The sequence below is a fragment of the Rhamphochromis sp. 'chilingali' genome (assembly GCF_963969265.1).
Source record: "Rhamphochromis sp. 'chilingali' genome assembly, chromosome: 17".
In the NCBI taxonomy this organism is placed as follows: domain Eukaryota; kingdom Metazoa; phylum Chordata; class Actinopteri; order Cichliformes; family Cichlidae; genus Rhamphochromis; species Rhamphochromis sp. 'chilingali'.
The window spans coordinates 34,525,054-34,542,606 of record NC_137944.1 but is presented as its reverse complement, the minus strand read 5'-3'; the positions used below and the strand labels follow the sequence as shown (position 1 = coordinate 34,542,606).

The following is a 17,553-nucleotide window of genomic DNA, read 5'->3' as shown; positions in this document are numbered from 1 at the left end:
TTTCTTCCTGTCTGAAAGCAGACAGAAGGCTGGACAAGAACAGTACAGCATAACACCATATATACAAGGGTTAGTACTGCAGAACTGTTAAAGTATAGTTTAAACTCTGTAAGTGCAGCTTCTGCTCAGCTGTCTCAGTCCTCTCACGATGTCCTCAGATATTTATGCTGAACCAGATCTATCAAAGAAGGTGAGATACAGCAGAAAGGAGGACGGAGCAGAGTGGGAGCAGAGGGAGGTGGATACCTACGAGAGTACAGATGAGATCAGAGATAGTTATGATCATTTTCAGTCGCAGGAAGGAGGTAAGTCAATTATACAAATAAATGTACTTCCAGTTTGTTACAGTCAGCTTTTAATGCCAAATAACTGCAGCTCATCAAACATCTGTTTCTCCATGTGCTGTATGAACCTTTGTAGTTTACGTTTTTTTCCCACGTTGGTTTGTAGAGCTCTGTGAACAGCAAATTGATTCAGGCACTTTAGTTACAGTGCAGATGTTATATTTCCTTGTTTTTTGGCAACCGACCCTTTTATGAAGCTAAGTTGATACAACCACAACCACAGGTCTATTAAACACAGAGTGACAGGAAATAAGCACAGACCAACATCCACACTGCTTTCTAACAGGACCACAGACTCTGAATCCTCCTTCAGTCCTGAAGGGCTCTTTCAGATGTGCTACACTGGGTCTAAGAGTGCTGTGCCTCCTGATGTTAGCTGGGATCATCATCCTGTCCATATGCTGTAAGATAAGATACAACCTCTGAACTTCTCCTGCAAATGAATGTATGACTGATACTGAATCCCAGCAGCCAACAAACATGCAGCTTCACAACCAGAACGTCTCCTTCTGCCACAGCAAATACAGGAAGTACCTGATCACATGGAAACACCTTTGATATGAGGAAGTGTTGAAGCCTCAGAGCAGCTTTGACTGAATGCAAAAAGACATATTTTCAGTGAGAACAGGCACATGTCACATGAGTCAGAATCTATTCTTTCAAAGCATGTAGGGCTTTGGAGTTGACGTCACGCCGCAATGCATTGTGGGAGCGCGGCACCATTTTCGGGGTCTACGAATCAAAACAAACACACTGTTGGAACGACGATTACAAGATGCTTAAAAGCAGCTCAAAAGAGAACGGACTGTATAGAGACCGATTGCGTCCAGAGGCGAAGCAGCTGTACTTGCAGAAAAGAGCCTGCATTGGAAATGTGGACCCGTATGAAATACGGCAGTGGAGTAGAAACCCTGGAGACCAACCGCTACTGACGTAGCCTGACATAGTTCATACCTTATCTGTGGAGTCAGCGCGTACAAGTCGTCATTCAAACAAAGGTAAGTCAGCTCGAGTACTGCGAGTGAAATGCGTTAGATTTTCCTGCAAACATTCACATTAGTGCAGCATAAATTCATTCATGAGGGGAAATTACAGTGAGAACATGTGGAGGCTGTTAGAGGGATAACATAGTGAGTTCAGTGCATTTATGAGACATTGTCCTGAAGGATTTAGTTATTCTTTATGGTTAAAGAAATTACAATGATTTATTCATATTTATTATAAATAATCCTAATTATACATCTTGCTTCCATATTTGTATCTTGTGTCACTAAAAATACATTTTATTTTAGTTTTATACATTGATCAATGACCTGCAGAATCTCATATCATATTAAGTGATTCATAACTGTCAATTTATGCTTTCTCCATCTCTACAGTGATGACATCCTTGCATTACATACTTTAGGTTCATTTTCTGCAGGCAGGTTTCTGACAGAGAACAGGCAGATTTACACTATAACCTGCAGCGATGGACACATAAAGAAATGAAAAATGACATGTATGTGCTAACTTTCTAAACACTTTGTTACATTTATGATAAAGTAGATTAAACACATTTGTGTCGGCCTTGGCTCATAGTTCTTGTCTTTAAATGAACTTTGTGTGTGTTTCAGGTCCTGCACTCTCAAAGACTGAATGAACCAGCATTGCAGCCATGGGTCACTGTGAGCATCACAGGGAAGGTTGAAGCCGCCCACTGCACCTGTAAGGCCGGAGTCACGGAGACCTGCACCCACGTCACTGCTCTTCTGTTTAAAGTAGAAGCAACAGTGTTGATCTGTGGCACAAGGACTGTTACAGATGAACCTGCATACTGGGTTTTGCTGGGTAATATGACCAAGATACAGCCAGAGGTTGGCCATAAGATAGACTTCTCCTCTTCAGCTGCCCAAAAAAGGCTCTTGATCAAAACATAAACAGACCATCTGTAGTGACGGGGAAAAGGAGCCTCAAAACAGAAAAATCCCACCTGCTACTGTGGAGGAGTCGTCACTGCTATAATGCCATAATGTTTTATCTAGGGGTCTAGATTTATGCCTGTAGTGCACTGCCGTGTAAATAATTTGCATTTACTGAATATGTACTGACTGAGTCCCGCTGTTCAAAAGTTGAATAAAGAAACAAACTAATTTTTGCCTCTTTTTTTTTTTTTTAATTAAAACCACTTTATAGAACATCACATTACATGTAGAATCCATGTCATTTACAGTTTACAAATGACAAAATGTTTACACAAAATCATGACAGTGTTTACATGATATCACCCACTACTAACATTACTTTATTTACTGTATCTTTTGAAAAAATACAGCTATTTATACAGCAAAAGACTAAAGAATATTTAACAGGAGCAGGTTTCATTCTTCCCTGGTTTTATTATCACACTGTTCACCAAACGCAGCAAACCTTCACCATCTTATCCAGGAGGGTCACCTCTTCACCCTCACATGGAAGAAGTAATCTGATTGGCATGGTGGTATGTTTGAAGCAGGTTCCTTGTGTAGCGCTGGAACTCAGTCACGATGTTTCATCCATTTCATTGGCTGGTTTGCTGCAATAATGCCAAATAATTAGCAACTCTATAAATAGAAGGTAGTTCTGCAAAATCACTCAGTAGGATGTTTGTTCTAATTTGCTATGACCTCAGAGCGCATCAAAAATAAAACTAATAGGCTATAAAGAGTGATATGACCATATTTAGAACTTACCAGATTTAGAACCAACAGATATTTGGAGATGGAAGAGAACTGGATATCAGCTCACGGCTGCTATCCAGGCTACACGCCTTCGTTTGGTAACATCGACACACGAGCTGCTTCATGTTGCTTCCAGGTTGGGAAAGAATGAAAAGATAAACCATTTTCAAGCTTATTCTCTTGCCGGTTGTGCGATTGAACATTGCAGCGGACCACACAGCAAGAATGAACTGTTGTGTGTGACTACTTTTTCGCTTGCGCTTTGTTTAGACCCCCAAAATGGCGGATCGGGACAAAATCCTTTCCACGCCCACCCCCGTGACATCACGTTCCAAAGCCCTACATAACATCTCTGACTACAGGTGTAGAAATGCTGTTTGACTCTTCACCTTCTTCCTCCACACTGAAGCACAATTATTCTGAATCTTGTCAGTGGTTTTTGTTCACAGTTGATACGTATTTAGCTCATCAGATTTCCTGTAGTTCTAACACCTCCACCCACAGGACATGTTAAAGAACAATGGCTGCAAGTTTCTGACTCTTATTGATATTTGACAAAGCAGAGGAAGAAGATTATTTCTGTTCAATGTTTCACTCATTTTATTTTATTTTGATTTCACTGAACTATTTCAGATGCTTTGAACAAGAGTGAGCTGCAGGATGAACTTCAAGGTAAGCAAACACCAAGTTCTTATATCACAGATATATTTGTAGAACATTTTAACTTAATTTTAATCTGTTTTACTCTAAAGGCACAAAAACCAGCCTGACTCAGTTACAGAGCCGTTATGATGAACTGAGTAAAAACCACAGTCAGCTACAGGAAGAAGTGAAGAAGCTGAAGGAGAAGATAGAAGGTAATAAAGTTTGAATAACTGATAGAAAACATCAGTGTTACACAGTGATAACCTGATTGTGTCTTTGTTTTGAATCCTACATGTTTGATGCTGTGTAACAGTTTCTCTGTATAAATGTAAGTTTATGAATAAGAGAGAAAACCTGAGTTTAATAATAGTAAAAATAATAAACTAAGTGCTGCACATAAGATAACAAGTCATGAAAAGTTTTTTCTTTTTAAAAAGACAATATAAAACAGGCAAAAATTAACCAAAAGCAGTTCTGAGTTTTTTTAAAATCAACTACTGAGTCCACAGTTGTTAATGTTTGGGGGAGAGAGTTCCACAGCTGAGGGGACACAGTGGCAAAAGCTCTACCACCCTGTGCCTCACCCTCTTAATATTTTTCATAGCAAGTAAGCCCTGATCAGATGACCCTAGGGACCTTCTGGGGACATAGTGCTGTAGCAGATCAGAGATTTAGGCTGGTGCCAGTCCATGCACAGCTCTGTATGTCAAGATCAGGATCTTAAAATGGCCTCTAAATTCAACAGGAAGTCAGTGTAACCGAGCAACAGTGTCACATGTGAATACTAGGAAGGTTTTGTCAAACGTCTGTCTGCAGCGTTTTGCACAACCTGCAGACTGTCCACAGAACCTTTGCTTAGACACATAAACAGCGAGTTACATTAGTCCAACCGTGAAGAAATGCATGCATAACAATCTCCAGCTCAGAGCCACATTTCTTAAATGATTAAAAACAAGACCAAACCAGAGATTTCAATGACCATCCAACGCGAGAGTCGAGTCAAAAGTGACACCTAAATTCCTGATAGAGGATTTAATATAAACAGACAAATGAAGCATTTACAGGGAAAATGACAGGGACCAAAGATTAATGTGATACAACAGGACACAAAGTCTGACTTTAAAACATGTGTTTGACTTTAAGAGAAGTGTCCTGATCGATGGACGAGATTTGGAAGCAGCTGTTACTTTAAATCCACTGAGAACAAAACTTGGTCTGAGAGCAGGAGAGCCTGTCAGGAGAAAGGAGCTGATCTGGTGATGATAACCAGCAAAGAGGAACAGGTGGGTGTGTTTGTTCATGTCTGTGTGATCTTTGATGGAGTTGACAGTGATCTGTTACTTGTGTCTTTGACCTGCTGTCAGTCTGTGACCTGCTTCCTGTCTCCACTCTGATGGATTTCTTGGATTCTCCATTTTTGTTACAGACACTCACATTCAAATGTAAAGTTTTTGCACATTTGACAAATTCGAAGCAAAAATTTTAATTACACAGAAATTGTATAAAATCAGAGCAATCTTCATAATCCAGATTTTTTTTCTGATTACTATATTTTCCACACTATAAGGCGCACTTAAAATCCCTTCATTTTCTCCAAAATCGACAGTCCGCCTTATGTATGAATTCTGGTTGTGCTCACTGACCTCGAACCAATTTTATGTGGTACACGGCGCACAGAAATCTGTCAAAAAATGTTTTAGTGTGACTTTGGTAAGCTATGAAGGCGCACTGTTTGATGGATTGTTGGAGCATTACGGCTGCCGTAGTCAGGAGCCTCACGGAGTAATCTGGGTCCAAAACTCCGTCTTCTTCAGGTCCCAAAGTCAAACAAACACTGTGGCATCACTGAGAGTTAAAAAGTGTCTAAATTCTTTCATCTTTAATAAAATGATCAGCGTTGCTGCTTTACCAGGTGTAACAATTAAGTTTAACATCCAGGCATCCATGAAAACAGAATTTATTACATTTAACAGAGTTAGAAGTTAGCAGGGAGTTAGCTCACTAGTTTCCACCTAAACATGATATAGCATGTTCTGACTGAGAGATTTCTGAAATAATTCAAACGTACAGCTCTGCTATCACTTCCAACATAAATGAAGACAGAAAACTAAACAGCAGTGACGTTTGTAGGGTTACTGAAGTTGGGCTAGCTGGTATATAATGATGTGCTACGTGATCGCTAGCAAAACAGCTACGTTAGCATAACATTAGCACAGTGAAGCTGGAGGATGAACGCTGGACAAAAGTTAACGTGAAGGTTCCTGATGGTTAGGGACAAATGCAATTACATGGGAGGATGATGTAAACGGAACAAACTGCAGTCAGGAGAACAACTGAGATAATCCATCCACAATACGAAGTTAGTCATTAACATACTGCAACAACATGGGAACAGAGCAGCTGCAGAGAATTCAGCATTAATGAATCAATGGTAGGGAAGTGGAGGAAGCAAGAAGAATAAGTTGAGTAAAATATGACTTATCTGACTGTTTTGTTTTCACCTTATAATCTGGTGCGTCTTATGGTGTGAAAAATACGGTAAATCCAACTGAATCAAATGATTTGTTAACACTGATTCCACTGCAACACTGACTGAGCTACAGGAGGAGCTGATATTCATTGATTCTTTGGCTCTTTCTGATTTCTGCACAATGGAAGAAAAGTTTCATCACAGTTATTCTTCCTTCAGACATGTTCACAAGATGATGTCACTACAACAGAAGTGCTGAATTATGACTGGAGACAATATTTGTGTCTCTTCTCAAACAGGAATTTGTCAGTAAATTTGGAGGAGAGTCCTGGATTGGTCTGAGATCCAAACAGACATCAGGAGGATATGAATGGGAATGGGTGGACGGATCAGCGCTGACAGAAAGGTGAGACATTAGTTTGTTTCTATTCCAGAGTTATTATTTAGAAGTGAAACACTGATGTTTTGGAAGATAGATCAGCAATACATGAGTTGAGCTATTTTCCAACAGCCCCACAAACTGAATGTAAAGAAAAGCAGAAATCCTCCTTTGAATGAACAGCTGTGCTTGAACTCTCTTCATCTGCAGTCTGTGATGACGTTCAGTTACAACAAGTCAGTTTGAAGGAATCAGGATTGAAACATGTTCAAAGCAGCGACCGACACATTTCACTTTGTTCAATTTGTCTTCATGTTTTTGTGCTGTAATGTTTCTTTTCTCACAGAACAAAAAGTGTTTCAGAGAATTCCTGTCTCTTCTTCTTTGGTGTTTGTAAAACTTCAGAACATATGAAGGAAGAAGCTTCAGTAAATATGACCTGATAGACACACATTTCAAAGTGATGTCTGTAAACAGCTGACAAAACAGTTTCAAACAGCAGAAAGTCAGCTCTGACTTCTTTTTATTCTCCATTTTTACAGCAGGAAGATTTCATATTCATCAAAGCTTGAAAGCTGTTTTAGTGTGCATGATGATTCTCAGAGAAAAGTCTAAAGGAGGGAAAGTGGGCGAGAAACCTGGGAAAGAAATACAGCAAATATTGGAAATATTCCAAAAGAGACGCATATTTATATGAATGTGACAATAGTTATGAGTTTAGTCCAGTTTCATATCAGATTTGATCTCTCTGACAGGTTCTGGGCAGAAGGATGGTCAGATCCTTATTCTGGATACCGTGGAGTCTGCTGTGACTATAATAGGAAATGGACGGGGTCATATGATCCTGAATCAAAGACCTTCATCTGTGAGAAATGAGTTTGGTGCTTTGATGTAAATGTTTGAATAATCCAACCAAAGACACCTCACTATGAAATGTCCTGCATGAGCCTCAGACTCAGCTTACAGTCTTTACTTGTTCATTCTGCATCATATATTGATTACATATATTGTCCCTCTGTGCTCTGTGCTGTACAGTAAGGTTGGAAGTCATCCACACAAAACCTTGAAGTACTTCATTACTCTGTAGTTCCAGCAAATTGTTCTAATAAAAGTCAAAGTGCAGCTTGTCTTTACTTTGCTTTACTTGGTTTATTCATCAGCCTGTTGGTCCTAAAACTTCAGTAAATGTCTTCTTCAGTTTCTCTCAAACAGCTGAAAGTAGCTGCTTCTTTTTATAGTTACAAATTAGGAACTTTAAAACAGATTGAAATGCAGAAAAAGCATGTTCGGCAAATTTCAATTGTGTGAATTAGTGAAGAATATTGATTTCTGATGTAAAGTAAAGTAGTAAAGTAATCATGTTGAAATCTGATTCCCTCATGTAATACCACTTTGAACCACAAGATGGTACAGTAAGGCAGCATCTAGTCTGAACTGAGCTCAAATTTGTACTGTTGCTTTTGCACTACAGCAAACTCTGGTTTTGTGCTGCCCGAACAGTTTTATGTAATATTGGCATGAAATATTAATACTGACAGGAATGGAAGCAATGTCAGATTTAAAAAGCCTGAACTCTTAAATGTACCCCTACATTTAAAATAGATAAATAATACAATAAAAATGGCAATTAACATAAATGGTATTTTGTTGAGTCAAGTCTGTGTCTTAGATCAGTGGTTCTCAAACTTTTCACAATAAATACCCCCTCGTAAAATATGTCTCTTGAAGTACCACCCTTATGACCGACATTAAAGTACAGTAGTGTAGGTCTATTTAACACCATATACTGCTTACACCAGACAATTGTATTTCTCATAAGAGTGTTATTTATTTTAACTGTGATAAACAGGATGTGACAACTCATAATGATAACAACTGTACTGCATTAAAACATTCACAGCAGGTGGGATGTCCGGTCTTTAGGTGATGACCTATGAACCCTGCTACTGGGTTCAAACTACTCTGAATTCATCAAGGCTTCTTTTCTTTTTAACAGATTTTAATACTTTGTATCTTGTTTAATTTAATCTGAACAAGCCCCTAAAAACAATCAGTGATCACTGTCAGCCTCTCTCGGTTTTTATTACCACTGTTCATTTTAAAGCTCAGTTTTTAAAACTACAGCCCAGCCCATGTAGCAGTGTATTGATGACTAACCTCGTATTATGGATGGAAGTTTGGTCCGTTTACAGCATCCTGCCATGTCATTGCATTTGTCCCTAACCATCAGTTACTGAGTGGAAAAAGTTGGCGTTCATCCTGAACACGGTATATTATTTAATCTTAAACATTTGGAGACTCCCCACATACCACTAGAGGGAGCCCATGTATGGCCAGTGGTACATGTACAACAGTTTGAGCACCACTGTCTTAGATGATACAATGAATATACTGGGCATGTATCTGTTACTGTCTGATGTGGGTGTAGTAATTTTTTGTCAATAATCTAAATCTAAACTCTTGATCAAATACAAAATGCACTAATGTAAAGGAATGTACACAGAAAAGGTTAATCAGCAGCTTATCTAGGTTCAGATCGCAGAGGGGTCACTTCTTTCAGGTGACACAGAGGTGATACCAAGCCAGCTCAGGATTTCGGTTACATCCACACTAGCCCGGATAGATTTAAAAATGGCGTTTTTCTCTGAAAATGCTCCGCGTCCACACCAGCGTTTTCAGTGTTTTCACAGAGTTGTGCGTCCATATTGAAACGGCCCAAAACACTTACGTTCCAGTCCTGTGCATGTGTGAGACACAAGAAGATTCAAACTGCCTCATTTCTGTCTGCCATTTACTTACCCTCCGGCTCTTTGAAACATCATGGCCACCAATCTATGAAGGAAGCTAATTTCTGCCACATATATGCACAGCCTCACTCTTTCCGGCTGTTTGCTGAGCTCCAGTTCAAATCACTCCTCAAACAGGCCTACCTTTATCTATATGATCACGCACTGTCACACTGTTTGATTTGATGTAAAAGCTCGAGTAGGAAAAGTGCCATATGACCTCTGGTTTTTGTGAAGAAAGTGAAATTTTTCAAACTGCATGAGGAAGTAAACACCAATGGCATGAAACACAGATTTAAAATGAGTTGAGGGCATTCTTCAGTTGGCCACTAGCTGAAAGAATCTCCTTTGTCTCACTGAAGCTCTGTTAGACATGTGAGGTGTTCCCGTGTTGGAAAAACTCTGAAATTGGTGTGCTTCTGTCTATTCACAGTATGTACTAATTCAAGACAAAGGTATTCTTGTTTGTACATGTATGTATTTCTGTTAGTTTCAAAGTTCCGTGTTGCAACAGCCAGTAAAAATGACAATGTTTGTTTGTTTTTTATTTGACATGTGCTCTCACTCAAAGGTCTGCGAACCACATTGTAAAGTACCAATGAAGTTAGCCTCTCTTTGTTTGTGGTTTGGTCTGCTGCTACTTCCTGTTTGATGCTGATGATTAAAACCTGCCTGACTGACAGAAACAGACAGTGAAAGCTGCTCAAATACTTTCACCCACCAAGATGTCTGCAGACAGTCAGACTGCAGCCGATTTTAGAGTGAAATACAGCAGAAGGATCGACAGTGATGGACGAGAGCAAGAGCACAGTGAGGTTGAGATGCTAGATGATGGAGAACAACATCCTGATGTTGGGCTGCAGGCAGCTGGTAAGCAGGAAATAAATAAACTATTGTACTATTGCAAGGTCTTGACCTCACAAAACAAAGTGCCTTGAGCCAACTGTTGTTGCGATTCTGCGCTATATAAATAAAACTGAATATGAGGGAATTTAAGTTGGTTTAATATGTTTAAAAACTGTTCAGTCGTCAAAAAATTACAGAAAAGGAGGGAAGTTCCACAAGACTCTTATCTGACAGATCCGAGGCAAAGGTAGAAATATTAAAAACAAGGAAGTCTTCTTAGACACTGTGTGGTGCAAGTGAAACCACAGGAAACAACTCGAGAGTGGTCTTCATGTCTACAGAGCTAATTGTATTTTTAAGCTTATTTTCGACCATACTGACAGATATACTGGCCTTTTTCTGGCCCCCATGCTCTAAGAATCACCTAGAAATATTTCTCCTTCTCAAACACTGTTTCTCTGTTTTCTATATGTTAAACATTTTCCTGTAAATATGAGACTAACACGATGAACTTGTTCAGCTCATTCTCAAGATGAGTGCAGTCTGATTACGACGTATTAATTAAAATAATACAATAATTAAATCTCAATTTTGTCTCTGTAGAATTAAACATCCAGATGAAGCTTTTAGCTGTGAAAAGAAGATGGTTCAGAGCTTTTGAAGTGAATCTTGGGCTGCTGTATCTTTTGATTCTGTCTGGAATCACCACACGATGTGAGTAATTTTATTAAAATATAGCCTGGTGGATGTAATATTTTACAGATTAGATGTTGATGTAGACTTGCTTTTGTTTGGCTCCTATTCTTATTCATATTTTAGTTAGAAACAGTCACCTGGGTGATATTTGACACTACTGGTCAAATATGACCAGTAGTGTTTTATTGTTTATTTATTATTGTTTTCTTTTCTTTTTATTGTTTTTAAATAGAAAGGTCTGCAAGAAGAAGAATGAAAAGGAAAGTTTTCAGCCTTCATTAGTAAAGTAATCAATGCTGATCCCAGATGTAACTTTATTTAAGGCATATGTGATGAAAGCTATGACACAGTTTCTCTATAAGGCAAAACAGTGTTGCCCTTTAAAAGCATTTCCTGGTTTGTATGCACCGTGAGAGTGAGGTGTGAATGTGTTTTTCCTCTCTCTCTTTAAGAGCTCCTCTTTGGTTGAACAATGAAAAATAATTTATTCTTGCCTCGCAAATTGTTTGATAGTCTAATGGGCTTTACAAATATAAAGAAAAGGGAATTCTCCGTCTAGCGTTCAGCACACTGGAGGTTATCACTCATATTAATCACATTCATTTATAGGCCTGTGTTTCTTTGCATGCTGTCACTTCCTCAAAGCCATTTCCTGTCTGAAACAGATAAGAAACAGAAAGCCAGCACAGATCCAAAAACTGCAGTTCCTTTAATGACCACTAAAGGCTGATTCTGAAAGCGAGTCAGTCCCCACAGACTACCATGTTATGATGAGCACCTTTCCAGCATTAAAAGCATGTTTCCATTCAGGACAAAATGAGTTTTGGTCTCTGAGATTAGTTTCCCTCTTCATAAATGGCTTTTAGTGGATTCTATTTAAATGCATTTTAAATAGAATTCTCTGATCAGTAATATTCACAGAGTGAATGGGTCAAATGCAGAGAAAAACAAGTAATTTCCCCATGGGGATCAATAAAGTATCCATTATTATTATTATTATTATTATTATTATTATTATGAGCTGCTGTGTGGTACAGCCTGACCAACAAGTTTGTTTTGCTGACTGAGCTTCTAGTATTTCATGAGTCTCTTACTTAGCATTGAATGCACTGATTGATTGAGCGGTTAAGAGATGGCCCAGTGTGTGTGACGAGTTATCTACTGCTCTCTCTGTTGTTAGTCCTGTGCATCTTTCATCATGTCAGCTTATTAGTAATCTATGATTGCCAAGCTCTCTCCTCCCTTCATCCGTCTACCGCAAAATTTCTGCACTGCCATCAAGAAAGACTTGATTTCTTACCCCTGCTCTTGGCTGGAGTACCAGCTTACCTTTGCCAAGAACCACAACCATCTCGCTGGAGAAGGCGCCACTGATGTCGTGGCGAGCGGCTGGTGAGGGTCCTAGACTTTTTACATCTTGGTGTTCCCTGGACCCTTTTGGACCCGGTCCCCTTCACCTGGTGTCAACCTTGGGTATCTGCGGCATCATGCACAGATTTCACCTACTTCTCCCACTGCTGCTTCTACAGACGTGGTGCCCATTAGAATAGGTCTGGTGAATTTAAGGTCCATCGTGAATAAAACTTTTATCCTTAAGGAATGTTTCATGTCCCAGAGTTTGGACCTTCTCAGCGTTACTTAAACACAGACCTCTCCGGGTGAGTCCAGTGTTTTTTCAGAATTATTACCCCACTGTCACTCATACTTTAATACTCTGAGGTCCTTGGGTCATGGAGGAGTTTTGCCGACTGTTTTCTGCAGCTTTGAACCGAGCCTTTTACGAGTTGAGACTCTTCCGTCCGCTGCTGTGCACAGCGATCTATTGGTCACCAAAGTATACAACAAAGATTTTTTGTGGGAATTTTCAGACTTCTTGGATGAAATTATGTCAAAATATGAGCAAGTTTTAATTGTTAGGCGGAGTTAAAATTCACATGTGCTACTCTGGAAAGCCTCTGGTAAAAGACTTCTTAGACTTATTGGACTCCTTTGGCCTCACTCAGTTGGTGAACGGCCCAACCCATGAATGTACCCACACACTGGATCTTGCTTTATCTTAAGGTTTACCCATTTCTAATTTATTCAAACTCTTTGCTCTTGCTCGGTGCTGACATGTTTTTACTCTTCAACGGCTGCTCATGTCTCCACTGTTTTTAATAATTTAGACTTGCAGCCCTCTGTGTCTTCCAGCACTGAGGAGCTTTCCCTGTAATTTAATTCCTTGTGCCGTACGCCATAATACTGTTGTAAATTCTGTGGCTCCAATTAAAACCAGGCGATCAAAGCCCAGATCAGACCCTTGGTTAAGTGATCATACCCGTGCCATCAGATGGGAGTGCAGGAGAAATGAAAGCTGAAGATGGACAAACTGCAAGTCTCTTCTGAGACTGAGAGCTGGTGTTGTTTTCAAAGAGCTGTGGAAACTGCAAGAGCAAAACATTTTTCCGACATCATTGCTGCTAACGCTCACAACCCCCTTGTCCTTTATAATACATTAACACTGCTTTTAATGCCCACGTCCCTCTGAAAGCTTACAGAGAACTCTGATAATTTTGTTAACACGGAGCTTGTATTTCTCTTGCCTCCCATCATCGGTCCATCTTGCTCCCCTGCCTGGCTGTCTTTGATCACTTAGAGCTTATTTCCCTTTCCTCTCTTGAGAAACTGGTTACCAGTATGAAACCAACTGTGATGTCGTTCCTCCACATCTTCTTAAGGTTGTTTTTTTTTTTTTGTTTTTTTTTTTTTTTTGCCTGTCCCGTTTGGCTCTTTTGCCATCAGAATTGTTGTCTAAAGGCAAAGAAAGATGCCCAACGGATGAGCAGCATGCAGCTCAGCATGTGTTAGTTCCATTCATGTGATGGGAATAATAAAAACTTCATTGATAAAATGCTTTAAACTTTAAATCAGTTTCCTGTTTTGTTTCTAACCAGATATTTTAGTCACTTTGGAAAAAGAGCATCTCCAGGCTAATTGTTCAAGTAAGAAATATTTCAAAACAAATATAAATAAATATTCATGAACTAACTTTGCAGTCATTTTTCCTTTTTTATTCCTGTTTTATTTTTATTTTATTATAATTATGTTTGTTCTCAACATGCAGCAAAAATAATTCAACTACAGCAAGAAATCAAGTTGCTAAAGGAGAAGATCAAAGGTAACAAGCTGTTAAAAACTAAAAATCTTTATTACACAACAAAAACTATGAGCAGTAAATAAATACCGCCTTTAAAACGTGTTTGACTTTAAGAGAAGTGTCCTGATCCATGGACGAGATTTGGAAGCAGCTGTTACTTTAAATCCACTGAGAAGAAAACTTGGTCTGACAGCATGAGAGCCTGTCAGGATAAAGGAGCTGATCTGGTGATGATAAACAGCAAAGAGGAACAGGTGGGTGTGTTTGTTCATGTCTGTGTGATCTTTGATGGAGCTGACAGTCATCTGTTACTTGTGTCTTTGACCTGCTGTCAGTCTGTGACCTGCTTCCTGTCTCCACTCTGATGGATTTCTTGGATTCTCCTTTTTTGTTGCAGACACATTCAAACGTAAAGTTTTTACACATTTGACAAACATTTAATTTACACAGAAATGTTATAAAATGAGAGAAATCCTCATAATCCAGATTATTTTTCTGATTCAATCCAACTGAATCAAATGATTTGTTAACACTGATTCCACTGCAACACTGACTGAGCTACAGGAGGAGCTGATATTCATCGATTCTTTGGCTCTTTCTGATTTCTGCACAATGGAAGAAAAGTTTCATCACAGTTATTCTTCCTTCAGACATGTTCACAAGATGATGTCACTACAACAGAAGTGCTGAATTATGACTGGAGACAATATTTGTGTCTCTTCTCAAACAGGAATTTGTCAGTAAATTTGGAGGAGAGTCCTGGATTGGTCTGTATGTTAAATACACATCAGGAAGATCTAAATGGGAATGGGTGGACGGATCAGCGCTGACAGAAACGTGAGACATTAGTTTGTTTCTATTCCAGAGTTATTATTTAGAAGTGAAACACTGATGTTTTGGAAGATAGATCAGCAATACATGAGTTGAGCTATTTTCCAACAGCCCCACAAACTGAATGTAAAGAAAAGCAGAAATCCTCCTTTGAATGAACAGCTGTGCTTGAACTCTCTTCATCTGCAGTCTGTGATGACGTTCAGTTACAACAAGTCAGTTTGAAGGAATCAGGATTGAAACATGTTCAAAGCAGCGACCGACACATTTCACTTTGTTCAATTTGTCTTCATGTTTTTGTGCTGTAATGTTTCTTTTCTCACAGAACAAAAAGTGTTTCAGAGAATTCCTGTCTCTTCTTCTTTGGTGTTTGTAAAACTTCAGAACATATGAAGGAAGAAGCTTCAGTAAATATGACCTGATAGACACACATTTCAAAGTGATGTCTGTAAACAGCTGACAAAACAGTTTCAAACAGCAGAAAGTCAGCTCTGACTTCTTTTTATTCTCCATTTTTACAGCAGGAAGATTTCATATTCATCAAAGCTTGAAAGCTGTTTTAGTGTGCATGATGATTCTCAGAGAAAAGTCTAAAGGAGGGAAAGTGGGCGAGAAACCTGGGAAAGAAATACAGCAAATATTGGAAATATTCCAAAAGAGACGCATATTTATATGAATGTGACAATAGTTATGAGTTTAGTCCAGTTTCTTATCAGATTTGATCTCTCTGACAGGTTCTGGGCAGAAGTACATGGGAATGCCAAATATGGTCACTTTGGAGTCTGCTGTGACAGTGATGGGAGATGGATGCCGTCTTATTATTCTTATTCAATGACCTTCATCTGTGAGAAATGAGTTTGGTGCTTTGATGTGTCACTGATGATTAAGTGCTGGCCATTCTGTGTCACGATCCTGGGTCTTATGACCCAGTGTTTTCAGTTTTAGTTCTTTTGATGTTCATAGTGTATGTTTAAGCTTTTTAGGTTTCCTTTGTTCATTTGCTTATTAGCTCCCCTTTGTGTTTTCAACCCCTGTGAAGTCTCCCTTGCCCTTCGTGTGTTTCATGTCTGTTGTCTTATGTTGTCATGTCTGCCTCTCATGTTTCCTGTTTTATTTTGAAGAGATCTCGTGTTTTTATATTATGGATTATGTTTTGAGTCCTTTGTTGTACTGTTTCTTGTTTCCCTAGGTCTCAGTTATGGTTATCATAAGTTTAGTTCTTTGGCTTTGTAATATGGCTTCCCTGTGTTCAATGTGTCTACTGTGACCTCTTTGTACCATGTTTCTGGTCCCTATATTCTGTCTTCTCAGTTGCTGTTAAGTTTGCATGTTTAGAGTTCAGTCAGTGTGTTTCCTGTTTTACTTTGAAGGTCCATGTCTCATGTGAGTGTTTCTAGTTTTGCTTCCCTTGTCTCGTCCAGCGTGATTACTCCCAGCTGTGCTCTCCTTCTGTGTCTTGTTCCCTCGTTATCCCTCTGTTTATTTAAGCCCTGTGTTTCTCTTTGTCAGGGTCGCAGTCTCCCTCATGCTGTGTGTGATTCTCCCCGTGTCTCCTGGTATACTTTATGATTAGCTTTCCCAGTTTAGTTTTGCATTGCCTGTGTTCTATTTTTCCAGCAATTAAAGCTGTGCTTTTGAGTTCAAGTTCTGTCCCCGTGAGTTTGCGTTTGGGTCCTCTCCTGCCTGCCACACAGCCGAAACATGACATGATGTAAATGTTTGAATAATCCAACCAAAGACACCTCACTATGAAATGTCCTGCATGAGCCTCAGACTCAGCTTACAGTCTTTACTTGTTCATTCTGCATCATATATTGATTACATATATTGTCCCTCTGTGCTCTGTGCTGTACAGTAAGGTTGGAAGTCATCCACACAAAAAGTACTTCATTACTCTGTAGTTCCAGCAAATTGTTCTAATAAAAGTCAAAGTGCAGCTTGTCTTTACTTTGCTTTACTTGGTTTATTCATCAGTCTGTTGGTCCTAAAACTTCAGTAAATGTCTTCTTCAGTTTCTCTCAAACAGCTGAAAGTAGCTGCTGCTTCTTATAATTACAAATTAGGAACTTTAAAACAGATTGAAATGCAGAAAAAGCATGTTTGGCAAATTTCAATTGTGTGAATTAGTGAAGAATATTGATTTCTGATGTAAAGTAAAGTAGTAAAGTAATCATGTTGAAATCTGATTCCCTCATGTAATACCACTTTGAACCACAAGATGGTACAGTAAGGCAGCATCTAGTCTGAACTGAGCTCAAATTTGTACTGTTGCTTTTGCACTACAGCAAACTCTGGTTGTGTGCTGCCCGAACAGTTTTATGTAATATTGGCATGAAATATTAATACTGACAGGAATGGAAGCAATGTCAGATTTAAAAAGCCTGAACTCTTAAATGTACCCCTACATTTAAAATAGATAAATAATACAATAAAAATGGCAATTAACATAAATGGTATTTTGTTGAGTCAAGTCTGTGTCTTAGATCAGTGGTTCTCAAACTTTTCACAATAAATACCCCCTCGTAAAATATGGCTCTTGAAGTACCACCCTTATGACCGACATTAAAGTACAGTAGTGTAGGTCTATTTAACACCATATACTGCTTACACCAGACAATTGTATTTCTCATAAGAGTGTTATTTATTTTCATTCATTCATTCATTTCATTTATTTATTCATTTTCAGGCACAACAAATACCTATATTGAACATAAAACAAAA

At 38.9% G+C, this 17,553-nt stretch overlaps 2 protein-coding genes across 2 annotated transcripts; both read left to right on the top strand.

Moving 5' to 3' along the window:
- Window positions 1–148: 148 nt before the first annotated feature.
- Window positions 149–7,691, top strand: LOC308384715 (CD209 antigen-like protein C; the record flags this gene model as incomplete). The annotated part of the gene is made up of 7 exons (XM_080863304.1): window positions 149–305; window positions 631–747; window positions 3,677–3,715; window positions 3,796–3,900; window positions 4,832–4,971; window positions 6,458–6,564; window positions 7,293–7,691. 7 exons carry the CDS (start codon window positions 149–151, stop codon window positions 7,411–7,413), a joined length of 786 nt encoding a protein of 261 aa, XP_080719430.1. The 3' UTR covers window positions 7,414–7,691.
- Window positions 7,692–10,048: 2,357 nt separating this feature from the next.
- On the top strand, window positions 10,049–16,659 carry LOC308384719 (C-type lectin domain family 4 member E-like; the record flags this gene model as incomplete). Its single annotated transcript, XM_080863309.1, has 7 exons — window positions 10,049–10,193; window positions 10,773–10,883; window positions 13,799–13,846; window positions 13,969–14,022; window positions 14,116–14,255; window positions 14,732–14,838; window positions 15,567–16,659. 7 exons carry the CDS (start codon window positions 10,049–10,051, stop codon window positions 15,685–15,687), a joined length of 726 nt encoding a protein of 241 aa, XP_080719435.1. The 3' UTR covers window positions 15,688–16,659.
- Window positions 16,660–17,553: the final 894 nt, after the last annotated feature.